This window comes from Siphateles boraxobius, unplaced genomic scaffold (genome assembly GCF_051911475.1).
Source record: "Siphateles boraxobius isolate OS27281-9 unplaced genomic scaffold, OSU_SipBor_1 29, whole genome shotgun sequence".
NCBI lineage: Eukaryota > Metazoa > Chordata > Actinopteri > Cypriniformes > Leuciscidae > Siphateles > Siphateles boraxobius.
The window spans coordinates 68,860-91,927 of NW_027508908.1; the positions used below are offsets into that span (position 1 = coordinate 68,860).

The 23,068-nt window shown below is 39.2% G+C and overlaps 1 protein-coding gene across 3 annotated transcripts; it reads left to right on the top strand.

The window, feature by feature from the left end:
* The first annotated feature begins 361 nt into the window (after window positions 1-361).
* On the top strand, window positions 362-22,365 carry khsrp (KH-type splicing regulatory protein). 3 transcript variants are annotated; one of them, XM_077245829.1, is made up of 19 exons: window positions 362-601; window positions 1,451-1,556; window positions 1,651-1,704; window positions 1,795-1,831; window positions 2,234-2,292; window positions 5,898-5,969; window positions 6,117-6,174; window positions 6,257-6,422; window positions 7,214-7,312; window positions 7,431-7,541; window positions 7,937-7,957; window positions 8,997-9,099; window positions 10,358-10,479; window positions 15,065-15,364; window positions 17,808-17,917; window positions 18,022-18,095; window positions 18,900-19,094; window positions 19,442-19,632; window positions 21,498-22,365. In XM_077245829.1, exons 1-19 carry the CDS (start codon window positions 497-499, stop codon window positions 21,504-21,506), a joined length of 1,992 nt encoding a protein of 663 aa, XP_077101944.1. In that variant the 5' UTR covers window positions 362-496; the 3' UTR covers window positions 21,507-22,365. The 3 variants fall into 3 exon arrangements, with proteins under 3 accessions (XP_077101944.1, XP_077101943.1, XP_077101942.1); XM_077245827.1 differs by having other exon boundaries at window positions 402-601; window positions 5,898-5,973; window positions 6,121-6,174; XM_077245828.1 differs by lacking the exon at window positions 7,937-7,957 and having other exon boundaries at window positions 395-601.
* Window positions 22,366-23,068: the final 703 nt, after the last annotated feature.

Below are 23,068 nucleotides of genomic sequence, written 5' to 3' on the forward strand. Positions count from 1 at the left end.
TTACCATTACCATTATAACATCCGCTCATCTCTGCTATACGAAAACTCCATTTCACTACACCGCATAAAAATGCCAAAGAAAATACAAGGTTATACGGTCCTAAACTGCCTATACGCTGTTCTAAACGTCCATCATTGTCAATCAACGTTTCCTTCAACCTCATTGGTCTATTTCATAAGCTCGCGGTCGCTGATTGGCTCCCTCACATCTCTGTTCGTCGTGTTTGGTCAGCTACCCATAATAACGTATTTTTTTTCGACGCCACTCATTGGTTCAGCGGTCGAATCCTGACACTACACCCGCCTCCAGCTGCTCTCTGATTGGCCGTCGCAACTGCCACTCACCACGAGCGCCTATAGGAGAGCTCTTTTAGACCTGCAGGCCTTTTGTCCCTCCCATGCGTTTGTCTCGCTTGTCTTCCCGCGTCTGCGCACCTCCGCCCGGCCTAGACCTCCCCGCCGTATCCCGCACACTTCACCCCTCCGCACGGACAGCATGTCTGAATACAGCGCGGTGCCACCGCCCGGGCCTGGAGCGGCTCTAGGAGCCGTTGTACTTAAGAAAGACGCATTCGCCGACGCGGTACAACGCGCCCGGCAGGTGAGTGATCCGCAGTGCGGGTGCGATCAGGCCGCGTTTGTGTGTCAGCAGCGCGCGCAGGGCCGCGCGCACATGAGCCGGCGTGCGCGACAATTATCTGTTAGCATGAGCTGTGGTCGCGTATAATTCTGATCTAAACTAATATATACGAGGTCTTTTTTACATATACTATCGAATAATACAATTCAGTAACGGTAGCACATGGTAATGCTAAGGTACTTTGATTAACAGCGTGGTACAGATTGTCTACCATATTCATGTAACGTTACCATCATGGTTCGTTCACGATAGTCTAAGCAACTACAATTGTAAGTGTTTAAAACATCGTGTTTACATCGTATTGTAGTCGTATTACCATATCAACTAAACGCACCATGGTTAATCCATGTTTTTGGACCCATACGTTTGTATTATTGGGTACATATCCTGTAAACCATTATAGCACCATGGTAGCATTTGCTAACAAACAAACAAGTTTTATGTAGCTACTCAAAATTTGTTTATTACTAGTATGCCTATTGTTTTAGATGCTATACTATGGTATTTTCATAAACCATTTTGCAGATTGATTGCTGTATTTATTAATCATGTTTTTTTTACGTTGGTTTCCCATGTATTTTAATTTCTTTATGTGAAAACCATTATTTATCATGTTTTTTTTTACCTTGGTTTCCTATGCATTTAAAAAAATATATGATGTTAAAACAATAGTGTATGTCCAAAATGAACAGTATTTTTTTTAAAAAACTGTACAAAAACAAGATTTATAGTACTCTTGGTTCGTGTATTAACCTAATTTGATCATGCTGATTTTGCTGTATTAATTTGGTGCCACAACTTGTTTTCCAGATCGCAGCAAAGATCGGTGGAGACGTTACGGGTCCCCCCATGAGCAATAACGGTGGATCAGAGAGTTATCCCTTCGCGTCACAAAAGCGATCGCTGGAGGACGGAGGTACGGTGGCCTTGACACACACACACACACTCTTAATCCGTCCGTCCCACTCGCATGAGTTTGTGTTTGAGCTGTTAGTGTGTTTTCCCCTCAGATCAACCTGAAAGTAAGAAGATGGCATCTGACAGGGACAACGCTGCAGCCTTGTGTATGAGCTCCTTTACTTTCTCTACACACTCTCAAAAGCAAATGCGTGTGTATTTTTAGAGCAATGATTTTATCCTCGTCTCATCCACAGCTATCGGAGCCCAGCTGGCTGCCCTTTCCCAGCAGAGGTAAGACCACCCGCTTGTGAGCTCGAAACAGAGCGATTACTAGCGTTAGCTTCGTCTGAGGCACAAAAACATCTGTGTGTTTGAGAAGGCCTGAGTAACTTCTCAGACCTGTATATTTAGGCTGCTCTCGAGTTCCACTGACTTGATTTCAGGGGCTCTTTAAAAAGTTGGACTATTTTTAGCATAGTGTCATCTTGTATACATAATGGATGGTGGGACACTCAAAGTATTTCTAGATGTGGTGCAGCGACTAAAGATGTCTGTCTGAATGCGTTTAATTTAAGCACATAAATAAATGGCGCAGCTTTTTTGAAAGGGGTTTTCCTCAGACCATAAATTAATAAGAACGCATTGCATTTGTGTTTTTCATGACTGTTGCTTTTGTTCTTTGTCTCTCTGTAGCGTGCGTCCCTCATCTCTCACAGAGGAGTACAGAGTCCCTGACGGCATGGTTGGGCTTAGTAAGTTTGTTACCCATCATGCATTGGTCAATACTGTACTTTCTTAGGTGAATCGCTGTCAGGGTCATATTAAATTATATTTTTGTGTGTGTATACACATATGTACATGTACACAGAGGGGTTGGACAATGAAACTGAAACAGCTTTTTTTCGACCACAGTAAATTATTAGTATGGTGTAGGGCCGCCTTTTGCGCCCAATACAGCATCACTTCATCTTGGGAATGACAGATACAAGTCAGAGGCCAGAGGGATTTGAGTCATTCCTCTTCCAGAACAGCCTGGCCAGGTCACGATGTGATTCTGCTGGCGGAAAAACGTTTTCTGACTCTCTCCTCCAAAACACCCCAAAGTGGCTCAGTATTCAGACTGATGACTGTGCAGGCCATTCACTTTAATGTTTTTCAAACCATTCTGTCACAAGTCTAGCTGTGTATTGGTGTATTATGACACACGGCACTCAGTGACCAGGCCAGGATACTTTCATAGGGGTGGCCAGGCAGTTTAGGGTGGCACATCATTTTTGTAGTTTACTAGTAGTCGTTCAGTTATGCCATTAGACTAATCACACATTTATATAAATTTAATTAAATGTATCCAGGTTTAAAATATTGCCAATTCCGCACTCAAACGCATGCATAAAGCTTGCCACTAAAGTAATGATTATGAATTTTAAACCGAAACCACAAGGAGGCATTTTTATTATTTATGAAAAAAATAGTGTTTTCCAAGTCAGTGTTGGCTGCGAAAAAATGAGATGCTGACTCTTGTGGACGCGCCTTTATAGAGAAATGCACCTTTATACGGATTACAAAGAAAAAGTAGTAAAGTTCAAGCTTTCTATAGATATATTTCTCATGTCTGTGAGGCAAGTATTCGCGAGTTTTGCTCGCACTGCAGTTCACAGAGAACGAGATCGATGAAAGCGCATCCTGTTTGTTTTCAGAGGCACAATGTTTTCTTGTGAGTTTACAAATGATGCATTACTCTTATCTGTATGACCAAAAATGGTGTTTCCGCAGTTGTCCGGGAAAAATGCAATAGGTTGCGCCGATGCCTGTCATGCAGTAAAGCGCGCTATACTTCAGCTTCCTCACTCCGCACGAACATATGTGCCTCAAAATAGTGTACATTTATCTAGTTTAACGTTAGAGTGAGCGGCCATGTAAAGTTGTTACTTGTTTGATAGGCCATATTTGAGGTCGGTGGATGATGGGTGATTTGTATTTCCTGCCCAACATACTGTATTAATACAAGGACCAGTCGGTAAGGATTTGTCCCAAACGACCTGCGTGACTTCTCTACTTCCTGTGGATTATTATTTTTCTTTTTCTGTGATTAACTGACTAATGCAAATTGGATTGACTAAGCCTTCTCAACTATTAGGGGGCAGTCCCAATTACTTCAACGTAAAAATAAGAGTGACTATAAAGTACTGGACAGTTTTATTGCCTGAATACAATTGATTTGTAATTATACTTGAGAAGTGAATTCGATCAATACTAAGTGAATGACTATTTTTCTATTTCTCATTGAAAAGCTCACACTGCAGCTACAACAAGGTTTAACTTGTTCTTAAACTTAGTTCTTAAAACCCCCAATAGTTTCCTCCATTATTGTATCCTTATGAATGAGACATGCAGATGAATACGTCGTGAAAAGATTTGTCAACCTTCATTGTATTTTATATATTCAATAGACTCCTCAATTCTGAAAAACTTGCAACTGAAAAAGTAAACATTTAATGTTTAACATTCTTTAGTTCTCAAAATAAATAAATTGCAGCAGTTCCGCAGCTGAAGTGAACTCCGTACAGTGTTCAAATGTTTTTGAATCCTCGTTCAAGAATGTAAATATGGCAAAGGGCAGAAGTCGGCGACGCACATATCAGGGTGTAAAATTAGTTATATTATGCATTTATTTCAATTTGTATTGTAATTTACCCTAATAATGAAATTGGTGCCTATTTGCTTGTACAAATGCACAGCACACTCATTTTTGTTTACATTAAATTACAGATATAAAGTTGCATCAATTTATGCCTTATTGTATAAAGCAGTAGGCTATATTTTTGCATATATTCGAGACTCATGTTTTTAAATGTCAAGCATATAATGAATGAATGCATGCACAGTTTTTATGCTGCTATAATCGTCTCCATAATCATGTTGTAATAACTCTTTCTGAGTCTCATACTTCTACTGTACCTTTTCCGCGCTCGTTTTTCTTGCGTCTGCCACTGAAGTTGAGGTGCGTGCCTGTAAAGTTTCCTGTTTGTTTTGGTTGTAAAGAGACTGTTCTACGTCTATAAGGCAATTCTTGTCAAGGGGAAAAAAAAGAAAAAATCAATTGTGAGCAGGATGCCAATGGTTGCCAAACCCCTTAGCTCCGCCCCTGTCCAGGGCACAATGTTTAAACCAGTATCTGCACATGGTCCTCCAGAATGGTTTGGTAGTCCTTGGCAGTGACGGCCATCAAGCACAGTAGGGAATGCCAGTTTGCAGCCAAAACCATCACTGATGCTTCACACCGTTCTTCACTCTGCAAGCAATAGTCTGGGTGTTGAGCTGCTTTGCTTCTCCGCACTGAAACGCACTGAAAAGGAACATCAGAGAACGATACATGTTTCATATTGTCCACAGCCCAAGATTTGACTGCTGGCACAGATGAAACAACACTATATTGTCCAGTGTTTCAGTTTAATTGTACAACCCCTGTATATGCATAAGTATTGTACATTATACTGTTATACAGTTGTAATAACATGAAAGTAGTTAATTATATACTATGTACGCATATTATAATTATATAAAATGTAGTATTTTATATATAATTGTACTCGCGTATATATTTTAAAATGTATATTTTCTGTATATATTAAGGGTGCTCCGATCAGGATTTTTGGGACCAATCACTGAAATAAATAATAGCCTACTATTCTTAACAACAATGTATTTTAAGAAAACAAAATGGAGATGAGAAAGTAGCGTTAATTGACAATTCCTGTTAAATAGTCTTTGTCAACAAAGTAATCAATGTTAAAACTGCACTGCTTATTTTGTCTTGTTTAATTAGCATTGAAACAGATGGCAGAAGGTAATTGGGCTGCTGTCACTTTAAGACCAAATGCACGGATCCAGTATACTGTTACTCATGCAACTTATTTTCATAACTTTCCTATCTCTTTCTTCCGTGGCTTAATGCAGTTTATTATCAAGCACGTCCTGCAGTTTAGCAACATTAGACTGTATTTTACCACAATCTCTGATCTAGCGGATTTGCGCGTTAGGTTATTGTGCTTTTCAGACACCTGGTAGAACCGGCAGAATGTAGTGAAGCATTTTTAGCTGCGCATAGAATAATTGTCGCGTGAGTTTTAAGTCACCGATCAAACTATATAAAGCTGTTATTGGCTGATAAATCAATCAGAGCACCCTTAGTATAAGGTATTTACAATTATTAGTTTTATCATATTGTGTGTTATACATTTTATAATGTAATGTGTATTTTAGGTCTGTGTTTGTTGAATTTTTTTTTTTCAGTAAGTTTTATATATATTTTTTTTTTTTACTGCGGTCAGTAAATGATGTGTGTGTCTGTTTGTAGTCATTGGTCGCGGTGGAGAGCAGATCAATAAGATCCAGCAGGATTCTGGCTGTAAAGTTCAAATTGCTCCAGGCGAGTCAAACACGGGTTCAAAGGAGTCAAGCGGACACATCTGTTCTACCTCTGTTCACTTCTTCTTTCCTTTCCTTTCTTGTTTTTCCTGATATCTGTTGTATGAATGTGAGACGTGACGGAGCCTGTTGGTTTTTTGTCTTTTAGACAGCGGTGGTCTTCCAGAGAGGAGTGTGTCTCTCACCGGAGGCCCTGAAGCCATCCAGTATGTGTGGATTAATTCACGTTTTTTTTAACCACAGTGTGAATCTGTGTGGTGCTGTTTTAACCTTTTGAACTCTATGCAGGAAGGCCAAAATGCTACTGGATGACATCGTCTCTCGGGGGCGCGGAACTCCGCCCTCTTTCCACGAGTCGACCAATGGGAGCGGCAACATGCAGGAAATGATCATTCCGGCAGGGAAAGCTGGTCTCATCATCGGCAAAGGAGGAGAGACCATTAAACAGTTGCAGGTAGAGTTTAAAACCTCTCCGTTCAGACAGACAAAGCTCAGTCTAGAGGTGTGGAGGGAGTTACTCTAATGTACAACTTTTAGTGATTTAAAGGGATAGTTAACATTTACTCAACCTCACGTCGTTTCCAAATCCATAAGATTAAAGATTAAGATATTTTAATGAAATCTGAGAGTTATATCTCCATTATATTCACCCCAAACTCTGCTTCCAAACCTTCATAAAAAGATCACAGAATAAATCCTTATAAATAAGTGGTTTAATCCAGATCTTCTGAAGAGAGGCTATCACTTTATGTGATGAATCGATTTAAGCTAGGCTTTTATTCACATATATTTCTGTAAATTTGATGCATCGCAACTCTTTTCAGCATCGATAATCAAATGTTTCTTGAGCAGCAAATCATCATATTAGCCTGATTTCTGAAGGATCATTAAACACTGAAGACTATTCACATAAAACGGTTGTAAGTTGTAGTAATATTTTAGTTCGTTTTTTGATCACACAAATTAAGCTCGATGAGCTTAAAATCATTAAATCTTACCAACCCAAACTAATGGGAGTGTGACTTATGGTAGCTATGTTTCCATCCAACTATTTTTATGTGGATTTTGGGATATCGTATAAAGCTCTAGATGGAAATGCCAAGATGTGCGTTTTCAATACAATTATGCAAGCAATATTTTTGAGCTCATGTTAAAGAGGGTCGTATCATGTGTTTGTCCATAAATTCTCCATTTACTCCCTTTAAAACCAACTGTTGTACTAGTATTGACGTGTTTGTGTTTCAGGAGCGAGCTGGTGTGAAGATGATTCTGATTCAGGACGCTTCTCAGGGGCCGAACATGGACAAACCACTGCGCATCATTGGAGATCCTTACAAAGTCCAGGTGTGACCGCTTTCTCTGCTTCTCACCTGTTTCTGTTTGATCTGGTCTTCATCGTTGTGCCTCTAACTAGCACGCTACATTTTGACGCTCAGACTTTCTCTGTCGTTTGCTTCTCTAGCAAGCGCGTGAAATGGTGCAGGAAATTCTCCGCGAGCGGGATCATCCTGGCTTCGACAGAAACGAGTACGGCTCTCGAATGGGTGGAGGAGGTGGCGGAGGAGGAATGGAGGTGCGTGTTTGATTCAGTAGTTTAAATGACTTGCATTTAGATGCCATACAAGCTGCAGTGTGACGGCTAGGGATAGATATCGTTTTAACGGTATTACTATAACCGATACTGCTTTTTTAAACTGTATTCTCGATTCTTTTTTATATATATATATTTTTATTGCAAAATTAAGAACAATTAGCATTGCGGTTTCTTTTGCTAAAGATATTTATTTTACATTTCAAAATATAAAGCAATAAAACATTTGTTATGCAGCAGTGTGCAAGCATTTTTTTGTTTTATAATATAGGACACTAAGCAAGAACAAAAACAAAGTACTAACACATGGTCAAAAAAATATGAGTATGCAATATAAAACAAATATACAAATGCAATAATCAGTGCTTTAATTTCAGGAGGGTCAACATACTGTTCAGGTAAGTAATATGTCCTACAAAAGAAATCTAATAAACAAATGTAAAATAACACTGTATAGTTTATCTTGGATAGATTAATGCTGATTAAAGCTAAAGTTATTGATTCAAGAGCTGTGATTGATTTTTCTCTGCCTGTTGTTGTTTGATTCACAATAATGATGCAACCATCAGCAGTTTTATTAGGCTGCTGTCACTTTAAGACTGAGTGCTAATCTAATAACATATTTTCTCTACTATTTATGACCATTTAAGACGCAAACTGTGTTTGTGGATCTCCAAACCGCTCATATTTACACATTTGTGTGTTTAGACGCGCACACAAAGCCCAAAGTAGCTATAATTTGCTTGTCTAGTTGCGGTCGTTTTCGTAGCGCACACAGAAAGCCACCTTGGAAACGGCGTCTCTTGCACGGATTATTGTGGTTCTATAGCTTTTTATTAGCAAACACATCCCGCAATTTAGCAAGAGTAGAAACTGCATTTTACAACAATCACGGTTTGTGCTGATTCTGATGTTAATCAGTTTGGGTTTTAGGGAGAAATGAAGGGAAGGTAGATGCGCTAGACCAGATGCGGCTAGTTTTTAATAGTTTTACCTCAAATATCTTTCTATAATCATTGAAAGTCAAAATCGAAAATAAAATTGGATTAATTTCAGTGTAACTAGACGTTTGAATGTTTAGTTCTCTCCCTTATTGTCACTAAGCAGGGGTTCCTCTCTTGCTCTCTCGCTCATTCTTTATCCCTCTCTTGCTTGCTCATTCTCTCTTCCTCGTTCTCTTCGTCTTTTCGATTGCAAATAGCAAATATGCATCACAGACAAAGTTTAATATTACAACATATAGAAATGGCTGGTAAGAGAACGCTTATCTAGCAATAGTAGTACGTGTATTTTCTTAATTCATCCAGTACCGACAGCAGAACCGATAACATCCGAGCTTAACGATACAGCGGCCTTTCATAGTTTAGCCCCGGGGCCCGTCTAACACCGGGTTTCGGTACCCATCCCTAGTGACGGCGTCTCATTCTGATTGGACAGGTGCCCGTTCCACGCCACTCTGTGGGCGTCGTGATTGGCCGAAGCGGAGAGATGATCAAGAAGATTCAGAATGATGCCGGTGTGAGGATACAGTTTAAACCAGGTATGTTTGGACACTTTTGACTCGCTCAGTATTCTGTAATGTCACATGATTAATCGTGCAACACTATTAAACACTATCGCGATGTCAAGCCTATGCGATTATATTACGCAAAAGAAGCAAAGAGGACACTGACACCGACAGTCTAGACGGAGTAGGATACTTTTGATAGGAAACCAGTTCTCAGCTCTCAGATTCTGTCTATTTTATTACAAAATTCAAACAATAGCGTTTTGCCGCTTGTAAATGACGTGACAGATTGTGGTCGTGAACCGAACATCTCTTATTATTTACTAGTTAATAGTAAATAAACACATAAGAACTCTAGGTGTTGAAAGATGCAGTACAACTTACTGAAATGTTTATGCCTCATGCATATCGATCGGTGTTTTTCAACCGCGGAAAAGGGTCAATGAAACCGCAGGAGAACAATGTCACATAACGTTACCTTTACCTCAGGAAAGCCATTTTAATGACCATAAATAGCACGTTAGTTGGCCAGAAAAATTTGCTGTAGAGGGGAGTATTTTGCTAAATATGTGCACTATATTAAATCTTTATTATATTACTTTACTAGTTGTTGTATAGTAAAACACTTATTTTGAGTTATTTTTAACCTTTAATAATAATACCAGCTGACAGGCCTCTCTGGACGTTTACCGCATTAGGTGAGGCTTTTTTTTTCTTGAGAAAGTAACATGCATCTATTGTACCAAATATTTATCCAAATGAATCGATATTGAATCAAGATCGGAATCAAATCATAAGATTTGAATTAAAATCTTAATTTGTGGCTAGCAATTATAAAAACAGTAGCCCACCTGTCATTGTACCATGTAAATATTACAAAATTCTGTTACCAAATGTTTTGACAAAGTTTGACAACTTGTTACAATCACAATTCACTTACACCAAAAATTATCCACAGACTGAGTTTAGACAAAGCATATGTTGCATCATGCTTAAATGTCCCTGCTTCTCTGGACAGAATTTTCAAAATATCTTATTTTCTTGAGCATACAAAAGTTCTTACTTATTGTTCTCTTCACTGTCCATTTAGTTGTTGTTGCTAGTTTGAGTTGAGAAATGCTCATTTCAGCATTATCACTAATCTGTGTGTGCATTTTCCTTGAACTAAGGAAGCTGACTCATGAAACCATTGGTTAATTACATCACAATCTTGACCTCAATAATCGCAATATGACATTTCCCCCAAATCGTGCAGCCCTAGTGTTTAACAGTGTTTCTGTGGTCTGTTTAGATGACGGCACTGGTCCAGATAAGATCGCTCATGTAATGGGTCCTCCGGACCGCTGCGAACACGCCGCCAGCATCATCAACGAGCTTCTGCAGAGCATCAGAGTACGAGAGGAAGGAGGAGGGGTGAGTATCAAGCGCCTTTCACATAATAAAATATCTTCAAGTCAACAAGCGTTCCATTGGCAGGGCTTTATGAAATCAGTTTTATTTTTTTTTACAAAATTGACTTTTTTTTCTCAATCCTTTTTTTTTTTTTTTTTTTAGACGGACAAGCTTTTGACTAATTTTATTCATTCAAATGGAATCCAGAAAAATGTAATTAATCGAAATGATTCAAATATGTTGAACTTTTAATAATGCCCTTTTAACATTGTTAAACTCATAAAATGTTGGTCCCTATGAACTGTTTTTAAAAAAATTCTCGATTCTATTTTAATGGTTTAATGAAAAGGATGTCTTATCAAGTGAATTCATAAATCTTGGAAAATATGGAATTATTTTTGTTTACTAAAATTGTCTGTTTTAATATTTCTGGATTTGATTTAATACAGATTTATCAAATGAAGGTATGAAGCATTATTAATCGAATTAATGTATTAAAATGATAATATAACTAACTTTAATTATTTTTGGCAAAGTGCCAAAAAGGCTTACCGATCATTAAAAAAGGACAAAAGGTGTGATTTTTCCTTAGTTTCATCATTAATACTATTTATTAATAGAGTGAAGACAAACGTTATTGTAAAGTATCTCACAGAAGTGAGTAAACCACTCACATTTTAGTATATCGTAAGGGACATTGCTATAGAAATGAAACTTGGATATATTTTAGAGTAGTCAATGTGCTGCTTGTATAGCAGAATAGATTTCCTGTTCTCTGAAAATAACTCAACATACTTTTGTTGCCAAATATTGTAACACTAATGGCTGTGCGTAAACCCTAAGTGAATAATAGCTGTACGTCATTTAACCATGCAAAGCCACATGTCCTTCATCTTCATGTTTTTGTCTGCTTGACAGGACCATACAAATTTGTGTATCTTGTATTAGAGTAGTTTAGATTTGTTCTTTGAGTACAATTCTCTCATACTGACCACTGGATGTTCAACATGGCACCTCATGGCAAATAACTCTCGACGGATTTGATAATTAGAATTGTTGCTCTCCACAAAGATGGCCTAGGCTATAAGAAGATTGTAACACCCTGAAACTGAGTTACAGTGCAGGCCAGGGTCATACGGAGGTTTTCCAAGACTGGTTCAACAGGCCTCGCGAGGGTCAATCACTGAAGTCGAGTCCTCGTGCTGTGCGTCAGGTGCAGAAGCTGGCTTCAGAAAACAGACGCATGATCGTGCCAGCATTGCTTTAGAGGTCATGGCCGTCGTCCCAGAAGGAAGCCTCTTCTCAAGCTGGCTCACAAGGAAGCCCACAAACAGTGTGCTGAAAGCAACCTGTCCAAGAGCATGAATTACAGGAACCATGTCCTGTGGTCTGATGAGACTAAGATAAACTTGTTTGGTTCAGATGGTGTCCAGTATGTGTGGTGACGCCTTGGTGAGGAGTAACAAGAACATTGTGTCTTGCCTACAGTCAGGCATGGGTGGTGGTAGCATCATGGTCTGGGGCTGCAGGAGTGCTGCTGGTACTGGAGCTGTGCTTCATTGAGGGAAACATGGATTCCAACATGTTCTGAAGCAGAACATGATGCGCTCCCTTCAGAAACTGGGCCGAACGGTATGAGAACGCCCCCATACACACCGCCAAGTAGGGATGGGCGATATGGACTTAAAAATATATCACGATATTTTCTGGCATTTATTGCGAAAACGATATCACAATATTTTCTGGCATTTATTGCGAAAACAATATCATTGACGATATAAATATAATACCATGTTCACCACTGTTTTTGGCTACAAGTGATGCTGCATGCAAAGTAAAATGTACCCTTCATCAAATGGGCTCCTATAAAATAGCAATGACCGTACATAAAATAATTTAAAAAACAGTAAAAAATCCAAACACCATGGAAAAGTTGCATATATACGTTTCTTCTGTATACGTTTCTTCTGTAAAAGTGCAGATAATGTTTAAATGGTGCAACTATACTGAAAAACATCACACAGTTCAAATCATTTACAAGTTTGAAATGTAAAAAAACTAACAACGAATAGTTATAGCTACTAATACTACTACGAATTCTGATAATAATGGTGTTCACACCGAACGCGAATAGAGCGTCATATACGCGTCTAGTTAGACGCTTGAACATTCGCTCGAGTTCAAATTTTTCAACTTGCGCTGAAGATGTTCGCGACAAACGCGTTGCCCAATTCACGTCATTCGCGACGCCCGGCGCAAATGATGCGTGTATTTGCGTCTTTGTGTTGACTTCGTATGTAATCTACTCGCACAAATAATTAAATTCACGTTCGGTTTGAACACACCGTAATATAAACCGCACTAAGGATTGATGAGCTGCTGGGTTCATGAATATTATCACGTTTGCGTTTGCCCATTAGTTTCTGCTTGCTCATAAAAGCTGAATAATTCCAAATGAACTCCATTATTTTTACAGGAAAATACAACAAATAATATAATTTACATGTAGACGTCATGTACACTTCAATTCTGCGTGGTATGTAATGGCGCTTTTCCACTGCATGGTACGGCTCAGTATGGCGCGGCTCGGTTCGCTTTAGCTCGGTTGCTTTTCCACTGCAGTTAGTACCGCTTCAAAGTGGGTGGGATTATGACCGATCGTTATAGTTTATCCACTCCTCGGCAACCAACAAGAGGAACGTCTGCGCTTCTCGTCCACTGACCACGATTCAGCCATTTCTTTTTTGGAAGTTTTTTTTCTTCAAGCAAGTAGTTTTAAAACAGGTGCTACAGCGCTGGCTGTTACTGGCTATTTAAATCCAGCAGGTTTGATGTCTCGCAAATACAATGACGCTGATAGTGACGATTCTGTCTGACCAATCAGTGATCTACAGTGCTTCCACGTCACATTTTAGTATCGGTACGGTACGCTTGGAACCTCAACAGAGGTGGTACCATTTAAAGCGAGCCGTACCGTACCATGCAGTTGAAAAGCGCCACAAGTGAGCCGTGCCGAGCCGTACCGTACCATGCAGTGGAAAAGCCCCATAAGACTCTCTCTCTCTCATTGAGCGTGAGAAACACTGAGCGCTCTCACCAAAGTGACAGCAAGTCGTGCGCCTCACACTAGTGTTTATGGCGCGTCAAATACACTGTGTATTCATTGAGATGAACTGATATAGTGGGCTTTACGGATCACTTGACGGAGAGCGAAACTCAAGCGCTCAGTCAGTGTTCGGTGAGATGGATGTGGGGGAAAATCTATCTGTGTGTACCAGTTCCAGATTGTAGAGGTAGTTACTTGTTTAGCGATACACTTCTCCTCAGCTTCACGTCCGCCTTCCGCCATGGGCGTGAGCTACGAATAGGTCCCGTCATCAACTAGGTTTTTATCGTTATCGTGGGAAGACATTCTTATCGTGAGGAAAAATTTTACCGGTATATCGCAAACGATAATATCGCCCATCCCTACCGGCAAGATGACAACTGCCTTGCTGAGGAAGCTGAAGGTGATGGAGTGGCCAAGTATGTCTCCAGACCTGAACCCTATTGAGCACCTGTGGTGATCCTCAAGCGGGAGGTGGTGAAGCACCATGTGTCTAACATCCAGCAGCTCCAAGATGTCATTATGGATGAGGGGAAGAGGGTCCCATCTACAACCTGGGCAGCTCTGGTGAATCCCATGCCTAGGAGGATTAAGGCAGTGCTAGATAACAATGGTGCTCACACAAAATATTGACACTTTGGACAGTTTTGACATGTTCACTTACGGTGTACTCACTTTTGTTGCCAGCAATTTTGACAATGTTTGTATGTTGAGTTATTTTCAGAGGACAGTAAATATATATATACTGCTATTCAAGCAGCACATTGACTACTCTAAAATGTATCCAAGTTTCATTTCTATAGTATTGTCCCTTGAGATGTACAAAAATGTTTGCTGAAATGTGAGGGGTGTACGTACTTCTGTGAGATGCTGTACTTCTCAAAACAAACTTTTTTTTTTTTTGACTGGTTGTCGGGAAGACCATTTATTTTTCCGTGTGTGTCTCTTGTGAGAATAGAAAATCCATATGATGGACTAAACTGTTGTACTCATTCACGTCTTTCTGCACTTTAATATTCATATGCTAGTCCATATCGCCATTTAATTGTGTACAGCCCTAATTTTGATTTAATCATCCAGAATTTACCATTCCACGTTCTACAGTAAATTTCATCAGTAACACTGTACAATAAGGGTTAATTAGTTAAATTTAGTATTAACTAATATGAACTAACAATGGGCAATACATTTATTACAGTATCTATTAATCTTTGTTAATGTTACTTAATGCACTGTGAACTAACAAACAATGAACGGCTGTATTTTAAGTGTTAACAAATACAACCTTTTGGTTTTAATAACGTATTAGTAAATGTTGATTTTAATAACGGAGTAGTAAATGTTGAAATGAATATTAACTAAGATTAATAAATGCTGTAAAAGTATTGTTCATTCTTAGTTCGTTAACTAATGAATCTTATTGTAAAATGTTATTTCATTTTCCCGATTCTGTCCCTGTTTTCCTCGTGAGCTCTAGTTAATCCCGGTTGTGTCCCTCAGGGTCCGCCAGGTCCTCCTGGCACCGGCATGCCCCCGGGTGGGCGAGGCAGGGGTCGTGGCCCAGGCAACTGGGGTCCGCCCGGCGGAGAGATGACCTTCTCGATCCCCGCACACAAATGCGGTCTTGTGATTGGCCGAGGCGGGGAGAACGTGAAGGCGATCAACCAGCAGACCGGCGCATTCGTAGAGATCTCACGCCAGCCGCCGCCCAACGGAGACCCAAACTTCAAACTGTTCACCATCCGCGGCTCCCCTCAGCAGATCGACCACGCCAAACAGCTGATCGAGGACAAGATCGAGGTACGATATGAACCGCCTTTAAAGGTGCTGGATGTAACTTTTCACTCTAAAGTACAAAAGCATAAAAATACAATGTATTGGTTACACTAACTAATGTATTGCTCATTGTTAGTTCATGTTAGTTAATGCATTACAATAAGGTTCATTGAACAGCTGTATTTTTAAAATAATGAATAAATACTGTAGGGATGGGACGGTATGAAAATTTCATATCACGATTATAGTGACCGAAATTATCGTGATTATCAATATTATCACGGTTTTGTTAAAACAAGATGAAACTGTTAAAAAAGAACTGATGCTCACACTGAAAACATTTCAACAAGTTTAATATTTGAGAATCAACAAACAACAAATAAAACAAGCAGCTCTATGCACTTTTTAAAGCAAGATTCTATTCTGTGGCATTTTGATTTTCTTCCTTATGATGACCGTCGTCAAAAGCAACATATTATAACAGCGCACATCCATGTATCACAACGGACGCGCGTTCTCATTTCATTCAAATACAACTTGTCATCTTGCGTCTCCGTTTTTGATTGTATTGAAAATGAAATCAGAGTTGATTTATTGTTTACAGAATTTGATAATATTGTTGTGATCATATTGTCTGGACGAGTTTTGTACGCTAAATGGATTTAACAGCTAAGAATAGAGACATTAATCTCTATTCAATAATTATGTGGTAAAAAAAAAAAATCGTACAATGAATATACATTATCTCTTAAATGTCACTCTTAATAGTCTTGTTTGAACTTATAAGTTCGACTTTGGCTCAAAGCCACATGCTGCGAACTTTTCTTAGCGAAAGCTTCAAGTTTATTTCAAGTGAGTGAGAGAAAATATGTCAACTCAAAACAACATTTTGTGCCCAATTATCTCCCAATTATTTTTAGTATTGAGATCAAAGTTAACTTGCCATGCATTCGCTACAACAGTGGATGATGGTCACACAAGACGACTCGGCAGATTTGAAGTGTTTACCTCTATCACTGCGACTTTTTTTTGTGCATGTTCTGCAGACAGAGTGACCATCCTCGATTAAGTTTCCCTCAGGATTTTTGTAAATGCCAAAATACGACCACACCTCAGATTTGGTCCTCTTAAAAGGCTGAAAAATCTCCCGAAGACGGTCACTGCCTTCCGCCATTCCTTCTCCAATAAAAAAAAAACCCAACATTGCGCGCCTGCGTCAGACTGTTGCTGGCTGGAGAGGATTTATAGTGAGTTATTAAAATCGCGATAATCAAACACGGTTTTAATGATAATTGAATTCTAAACGATATTACTAACCGTCAGTACATTTTATCGTGGTTTATAGTGAAACCGGTAATCGTCCCATCCCTGTAACTATTTAGTTAATGCACTGTGAACTAACATGAACTGTTAGCAAAAACAACCTTTGATTTTAACGATATATTTGTTAATTTGAATTGAAAATGAACAATCCTTCTACAGCATTTTATTAATCTTAGTTATTAATTTCAACATTTACGTATGGGTAGCAATTTACAATAAGGTGCATTAGTTGATATTAATTTCAACATTTACTAATGTTAACTAAGATTAGGGCTGGGACAGTTACCGCATTACCGCGGTCACGTGACTCCAACCGCGGGTCTGAGCTCGTCACCGTCATCACCGCAAAAAAAACATTGGCCTGCACATGTGCACATTGTCTAATTATATGGATTCATTGATTCTAATGACATGGATTATGTATAATGACATTGTGTCTTGCATGGATTCAAGGTTTTCTAAACAACTTATCAATAGATGGAGCAAATGTGGTGGTATTTAAAGCGGTTTACCGCTATTCCGCGGGAATTTCTTGCTTTTCAACCGCGGTTAGAAAAAAATCCATACCGCCCCAGCCCTAACTAAGATCAATAAATGCTGTAGAAGTGTTTTTCAGAGAAACGAGTATGTGAACTCACCATGTTTTCAGATATTTAGGAAACATGCCGAGTTCACATACTCATTTCTCTGAAAGACACTTCTACAGCCAGTTATTTTACTTTGAGATGTGCTTTCCGTGTTCGCAAATCTGTTTTTGTTTTGGTCCGTGTGATCTCGCCCACTGCCAGTTTACATAATAGTATTTCGACACCCTGGGATGCCAGTTGTCGGAAAACTCGGCGAATCGCGGCAAGCAAACAAACTGGCTCTAAGATCGCAGATTCTACCCAACCTAAAAAGCCTCTATCAATCTATAAATCTCAATAAACGACAGCGTATTAAAACGCTGATTAACCAACTCCTCAACTAGTGCTCGTTCCTGTTGCGTCATCTCAAACTGGTAACCCGCGTGAGCGGTGGGGGAAACGATGATCTGATTTAATTTGGACTGCAGTACCTAGTTTGACCACTAGCTGTCAATCTTACAGACTGTACCTTTATCTTGACTGTTTGCTGGTTTTCACTGGTTTGCTTCTCTTCGTAGGGTCCCCTGTGCCCTGTTGGTCCCGGACCGGGTGGCCCAGGCCCCGCTGGACCCATGGGCCCCTACAACCCAAACCCGTACCAGCCCGGACCCCCTGGTGGACCGCAACAGTCAGTACTGCCTTCATGGCACATTAGCTTCAGGGAAAGACTTAATATTTGATTTTCGCAGGGTTTGTTTGCACATTTAAAGATGGTTCTCTCTGTCTCTCCAGCGGGGGACCTCCTGGAGGCCAGTATCCTCAGGGTTGGGGAAACGCGTACCAGCAGTGGCAGCCACAAGATCCCAGTGAGTCCTTTACTGATGCTTTCAGTCTTAAAGTCTTGATAGAGGATTATAGACGTGATAAATCTACTCGAGTGCATGTCCACATCACATCCTAGATTCATGTGTTCTTGAAATCACAGGGTTTATAATTAAATTAGTGCAGTAAATAAAGCTGTTCAGCAAATACCAAAATGTATTGATTTTTTTTTTTTAACGTATACGCTGCCATTTATAAGTTTGGGGTCGGTAAGATTTTGTAAATAGTTTTGAAAGTCTCTACTCACCAAGACTGCATTTATTTTTTATAAATACACAACCCATAATATTGTGAAATATTACTATATAAGATAGCTGTTTTCTATTTGAATATATTTTAAAATGTAGTTACGGCCCCTATTGGAATTGCTCTGAAGACTAGAGTAATGATGCTGAAAAATCACAGAAATAAACAGTTTCACATAATCCTTCAGAAATCATTCTAATATGATGATTTGATTATGAAGCAGAAACGTTTTTCAACATTGATAATCAGAAATGTTTCTTGATCCTTTTTTGCGAAAATTTGTATTTTTTTCAGAATTTAATTGAAAGAATAGAAATATTTTGTAAGATACCAGGGATTATCCGGTTTAAAACAAATAATTAAAACTTAATTTCACAAATAAACAAATAATGAAACTTAAGTTTGTCAATGGTGTTTTTTTTAAAGTAACTTTTTTAAAAACCATTCTTGTTGCTAAATTGCTGAATAAGTGTTTTCTATTTAAAAGTTTTTATTTATTTTTATTAAACATTCAATATAATTGATCTATCTCTCTCTCTTAGGTAAAGCAGCAACAGATCCTAACGCAGCGTGGGCGGCTTATTACGCACAGTACTACCAGCAGCCTGGAGGGGGCGCTATGCCGGGACAGACTCCTGCGGCCCAGCCCGCCGCTCCCGCTGACCCGGGCCAAGCAGCCCCGGGTACTGCCCAGCCCGACTACACGAAGGCCTGGGAGGAGTACTACAAAAAGATGGGTACGGCCTCCGTTTGTTTAGTGAATCTCTCTAAGAAATGCATCTGATGGAAGTGACACTAAACAGGGCTTTAAGAGGCTGTGCATCATTCGGATACACCTTATTTCATGGTGTCCATGTTACAGTGCAATTATGCATTTAAGTACTGATAATATTAACTAGCTATATGAACTTACTATAGGGTTAGGGTAGGATTTGGTTGAGGGTTAGTTGTATAACTGTCAATTATGCATAAATATATGCAAGGTAGTAAAAAGGACACTAAAATAGTTACCCATCATTCTAGCTCAGTGTTTTGATCTGGTGTGTGTGTGTGTGTGTGTGTGTGTGTGTGTGTGTGTGTCCAGCCGCGGCAGGAGGAGGCGCTGCCCCCGCGGCTGCAGCAGGAGGAGGAGGAGCTCAGCCCGCAGGAGCCGCAGCGGCGGGACAGACGGACTACAGCGCCGCGTGGGCCGAGTATTACAGACAGCAGGCGGCTTACTACGGGCAGACGGGACAGGCCCCCGGACAACCCGGGGCGACACCGCAGGGCCAGCAGGTACAGCACCAAGCAGAACCGTTTCGTCCAAACAGCCATTTTTGGCTAGTAGATTTGATTTCATATTCATGTTAAAGGGATAGTTCGCCCACAAATGAAAACTACCCCATGATTTACTCGCCCTCAAGCCGTTCTAAGTGTTTGACTTTCTTCTTTCAGACGAATACAATCAGACTTATATTAAATATCCTGGCTCTTCCAGGCTTTATAATGGGAGTTAATGGTGCCTATAGTGTTTTTGAAGCATCTTAAAGCACATACATTAGGGGTGGGAGTCTCTAGGCACCTCTCGATTACGGTTCAGAGGGCTGCGATGCTAAAACGATTATCAATGCATCTTTTTTTTGTGTGTGTGTGACCTACTAATACTTATCTGTAAAAGTACCCAGTAATGACCAATATAGAATTTACTTCCAATATATTTTATAAATGAAACGAATGGAAGTGCAATGTTGGGACACATGCTGGCAAATTTAAACTTGCCAAATCAAAGAACCAACAGGAAAATAAAACTTCATTACTAGCAGCATACTTGAGTAGTCAATGAATACAAACTTCAGCATATTCTGAATCTCTAACATTTAATGATATACTTCTAACCATCATCCTCCTGTTGTGTGCAATGAGCAATATAATCCTTCAGACTAAAAAAACATTTTGCTTTAGCAAAATCACAAACGGCTTTCATACAAAAATAATGCTTGTGGACTTGTGCATATTCTGAATAATTGGTAACATACAAAGCTGCTCTTGTACACAAATGAGTCTCAAGACTTGTGACTTGAAATTGTTGCTGTATACCACAATCAAAAACGGCTTATACAAAAAAAGTAAATGAACATCTGCAGAGAGCACAGTCAAAATGTAACTTTTTGTGAGTGGCATTGCACTGATGCACACTGATTGTGGAGGGCAGTACAGTAAATCTACGTTAACAGCATATTGATGTGAAAACTAAACCATACAGAAAGCAGCTCTCATACAAAAACACCAAATAGTCCACAATGAAATTATGCCAATTTTCCACATATTAGCTTTTAACGAAGAGTGCTGTTCGGATTTCATGCACGCCACACACGGGCGCTGCACTGCCGCGCTTCAGAGCTCCGCCTTTTGCGTTTCATCAATGTAATGTTAGGGGGAAAAAAACATTACGAAAATCGATATGACGATTCAGAATCGTCCGGATTGCGATGCATCTAAGAATCGATTTTATAAATTTTTTTTTCAACCCCTAACATCCATCCATCATAAAAGTAATCAATATGGCTCCAGGGGGTTAATAAAGGTCTTCTGAAGCCAAGTGATGCGTTTCTGTAAGAAAAATATCCATATTTATAACTTTATAAACCATAATCACTGGCTTCCAGTAAGAGCCGTACACGCGCTCACTAGAGAGCCGAGCGACCTCTGACCCGATGAAGTGAAGTCTGGTTGAAGAAGTTAGGTAATGATGCAGACTAATCATTGAGTTCAGCTTTGAATAAATTGATTTAAAATTCTTCAATTTGGTATTTTTTCACTTCAAAATTAAATTTATCATTAAAACTTGCATCAAGCGTTTAGCTATATTTATTGAAACTGAAGATTGGAAGTATTATATAAAAAAGTAAAATTTCATATTTATAGACCATTAAAATGAATACTATTCGTTATTTTTATCCTTAATTTGAAACCGCTTTATATGAATAAACGACTGTAAATAACAAAAATATATATTAAATGAGCATAATTCGAAACGTCTATGAGTACAATTATGCTATATAATACAAGTAAGTATTGTGTGTGTTTAAGCTTAAAGGCATGGTTTAAGCTGTGAGTTTAGTGTGTGTGTGCAGTGTCTGACAGTGATGTTGTCTCTTCAGGCGCAGTGAAGCGACGGCTCCTGAGCTCATCCGTCCGGGTCCTTCCCTCCATCCTCTCAGTAAAGGACTTCTACTCCTCCTGCCCCCCCTCTTCCTGTGTCCAGCAGAAAAGCTGTGTGACTGTCCTCTGAAGCCAGATATCTGTGTATGACCTCGTACAGGCTTCTGCAAACTTTTTTTTTTTCCCTTTCTTCCTCCCCCCTCCTGATCTTTGCTGGAGCCACGAACGCTGTCTGATGGACTAAAATCAAACTCTGCCTTCCCTTCCTCAAACGCTTCATCCTTCCTCTTCCTCGGTCAGTGTGACTCATCGCCAGGGAAACACAAGGGAATGCTTCTTCTGCTAACTTCCTCACATGAGCGTGCACTTCCTGTTTTGCATTAATTTTTTCTTTCATTTTAAAAGTCTTTTGAGGAAACTGGTCCATTTAGAGGAAATCTTCAGGTGTTAATAACTACTGTTTCGAACTCAGAGTAACCATGTCTTTTTTTTTTTTAATGCATTTGTTTTGCTTTTAGTCCTTTTTTAATTTGATTTTGAGCTGGAACATTCCCATTGTTTAACGTGTTCACTTTTTTTCTTCTCTATATTCATTCAGTGGGGGTTTTTTATGTGATTAATTTTTTCCTGTGATATCAAATGTTTCAGTCTGTGAGTTTGTGTGAATGCGAGTGTGTTCCGGTACTGACACTCATGCCGTGTGTGTTGCTCCTCACTCTGTGAAATGAGGGTTTCTTTTTCTTTTTCCCCCCCACCCCAATTTATTGGAAGTCATGATGTTATAAATATATAAATTGTATGCTTTTTTTTTACTGCTTGTTTTTAAAAACTACAAAATAAACATTACAAAATCCTCATCTGATCACATGACCGCTGTTCAGTCTGAAAATGATTTTGACAAGTCTAGTTTTTTAAAGCAAGCACTACCATTGCGATTACTATTACAAACATATATTCTATAAACTGTATATATAATTTACATGACAATTTATCTTTGTTTAAATGGAGAACCGTTAAGACATTTCATTCAGATCTTTTTAATGAAATTAGAGATTTCTGTTCCTGGACAGCTACGCAACTACCACTTTCAAGCCCCAGAAAGGTAATAAAGACATCATTAAAGTAATCCATGCCACTTTGTTGTTTTATAAAATTGAGGTTAAACCACTGGAGAGTGCATAGTTATTTTTGCGCTAACAATGTACCAATTTATTTACAAAAACATGAACCGTTAATCCCTGACATGCGTTCACTACTTCCGCATCATCAACACGCATGTGTCGTGTTGCTCTCGTGAACGCGCGTCGGAGATTAATATTTTGTAAAGTGGTAATAAATTGCGATTTCCTTAAAGCTCTTCATTTGTGTTCCGAATATGAGCGAAAGTCTTACGGGTTTGGAACGACAGGAGGGTGAGTAAAAACGAATTGACTTTTATTTGGTGAACTATTCTTTAAACTTGTAAACCTGTCAACTCTGATCTACTGGATTGTTGTGGTGTGAACTTGCCTATTCTCAAAACGTTATCGGTATCAACGGGCCTAAACTTTTATTAAAGAACTGCACACAC

What these genes read in the sequence shown, in the direction of transcription:
- khsrp (XM_077245829.1), top strand. Translation starts at nt 497, where the DNA reads ATGTCTGAATACAGCGCGGTGCCACCGCCCGGGCCTGGAGCGGCTCTA. An exon ending in GGACAACGCTGCAGCCTTGT is followed by an intron (nt 1,705 to 1,794) that starts GTATGAGCTCCT and finishes TCTCATCCACAG; the next exon opens with CTATCGGAGCCCAGCTGGCT. An exon ending in AGACCATTAAACAGTTGCAG is followed by an intron (nt 6,423 to 7,213) that starts GTAGAGTTTAAA and finishes TTTGTGTTTCAG; the next exon opens with GAGCGAGCTGGTGTGAAGAT.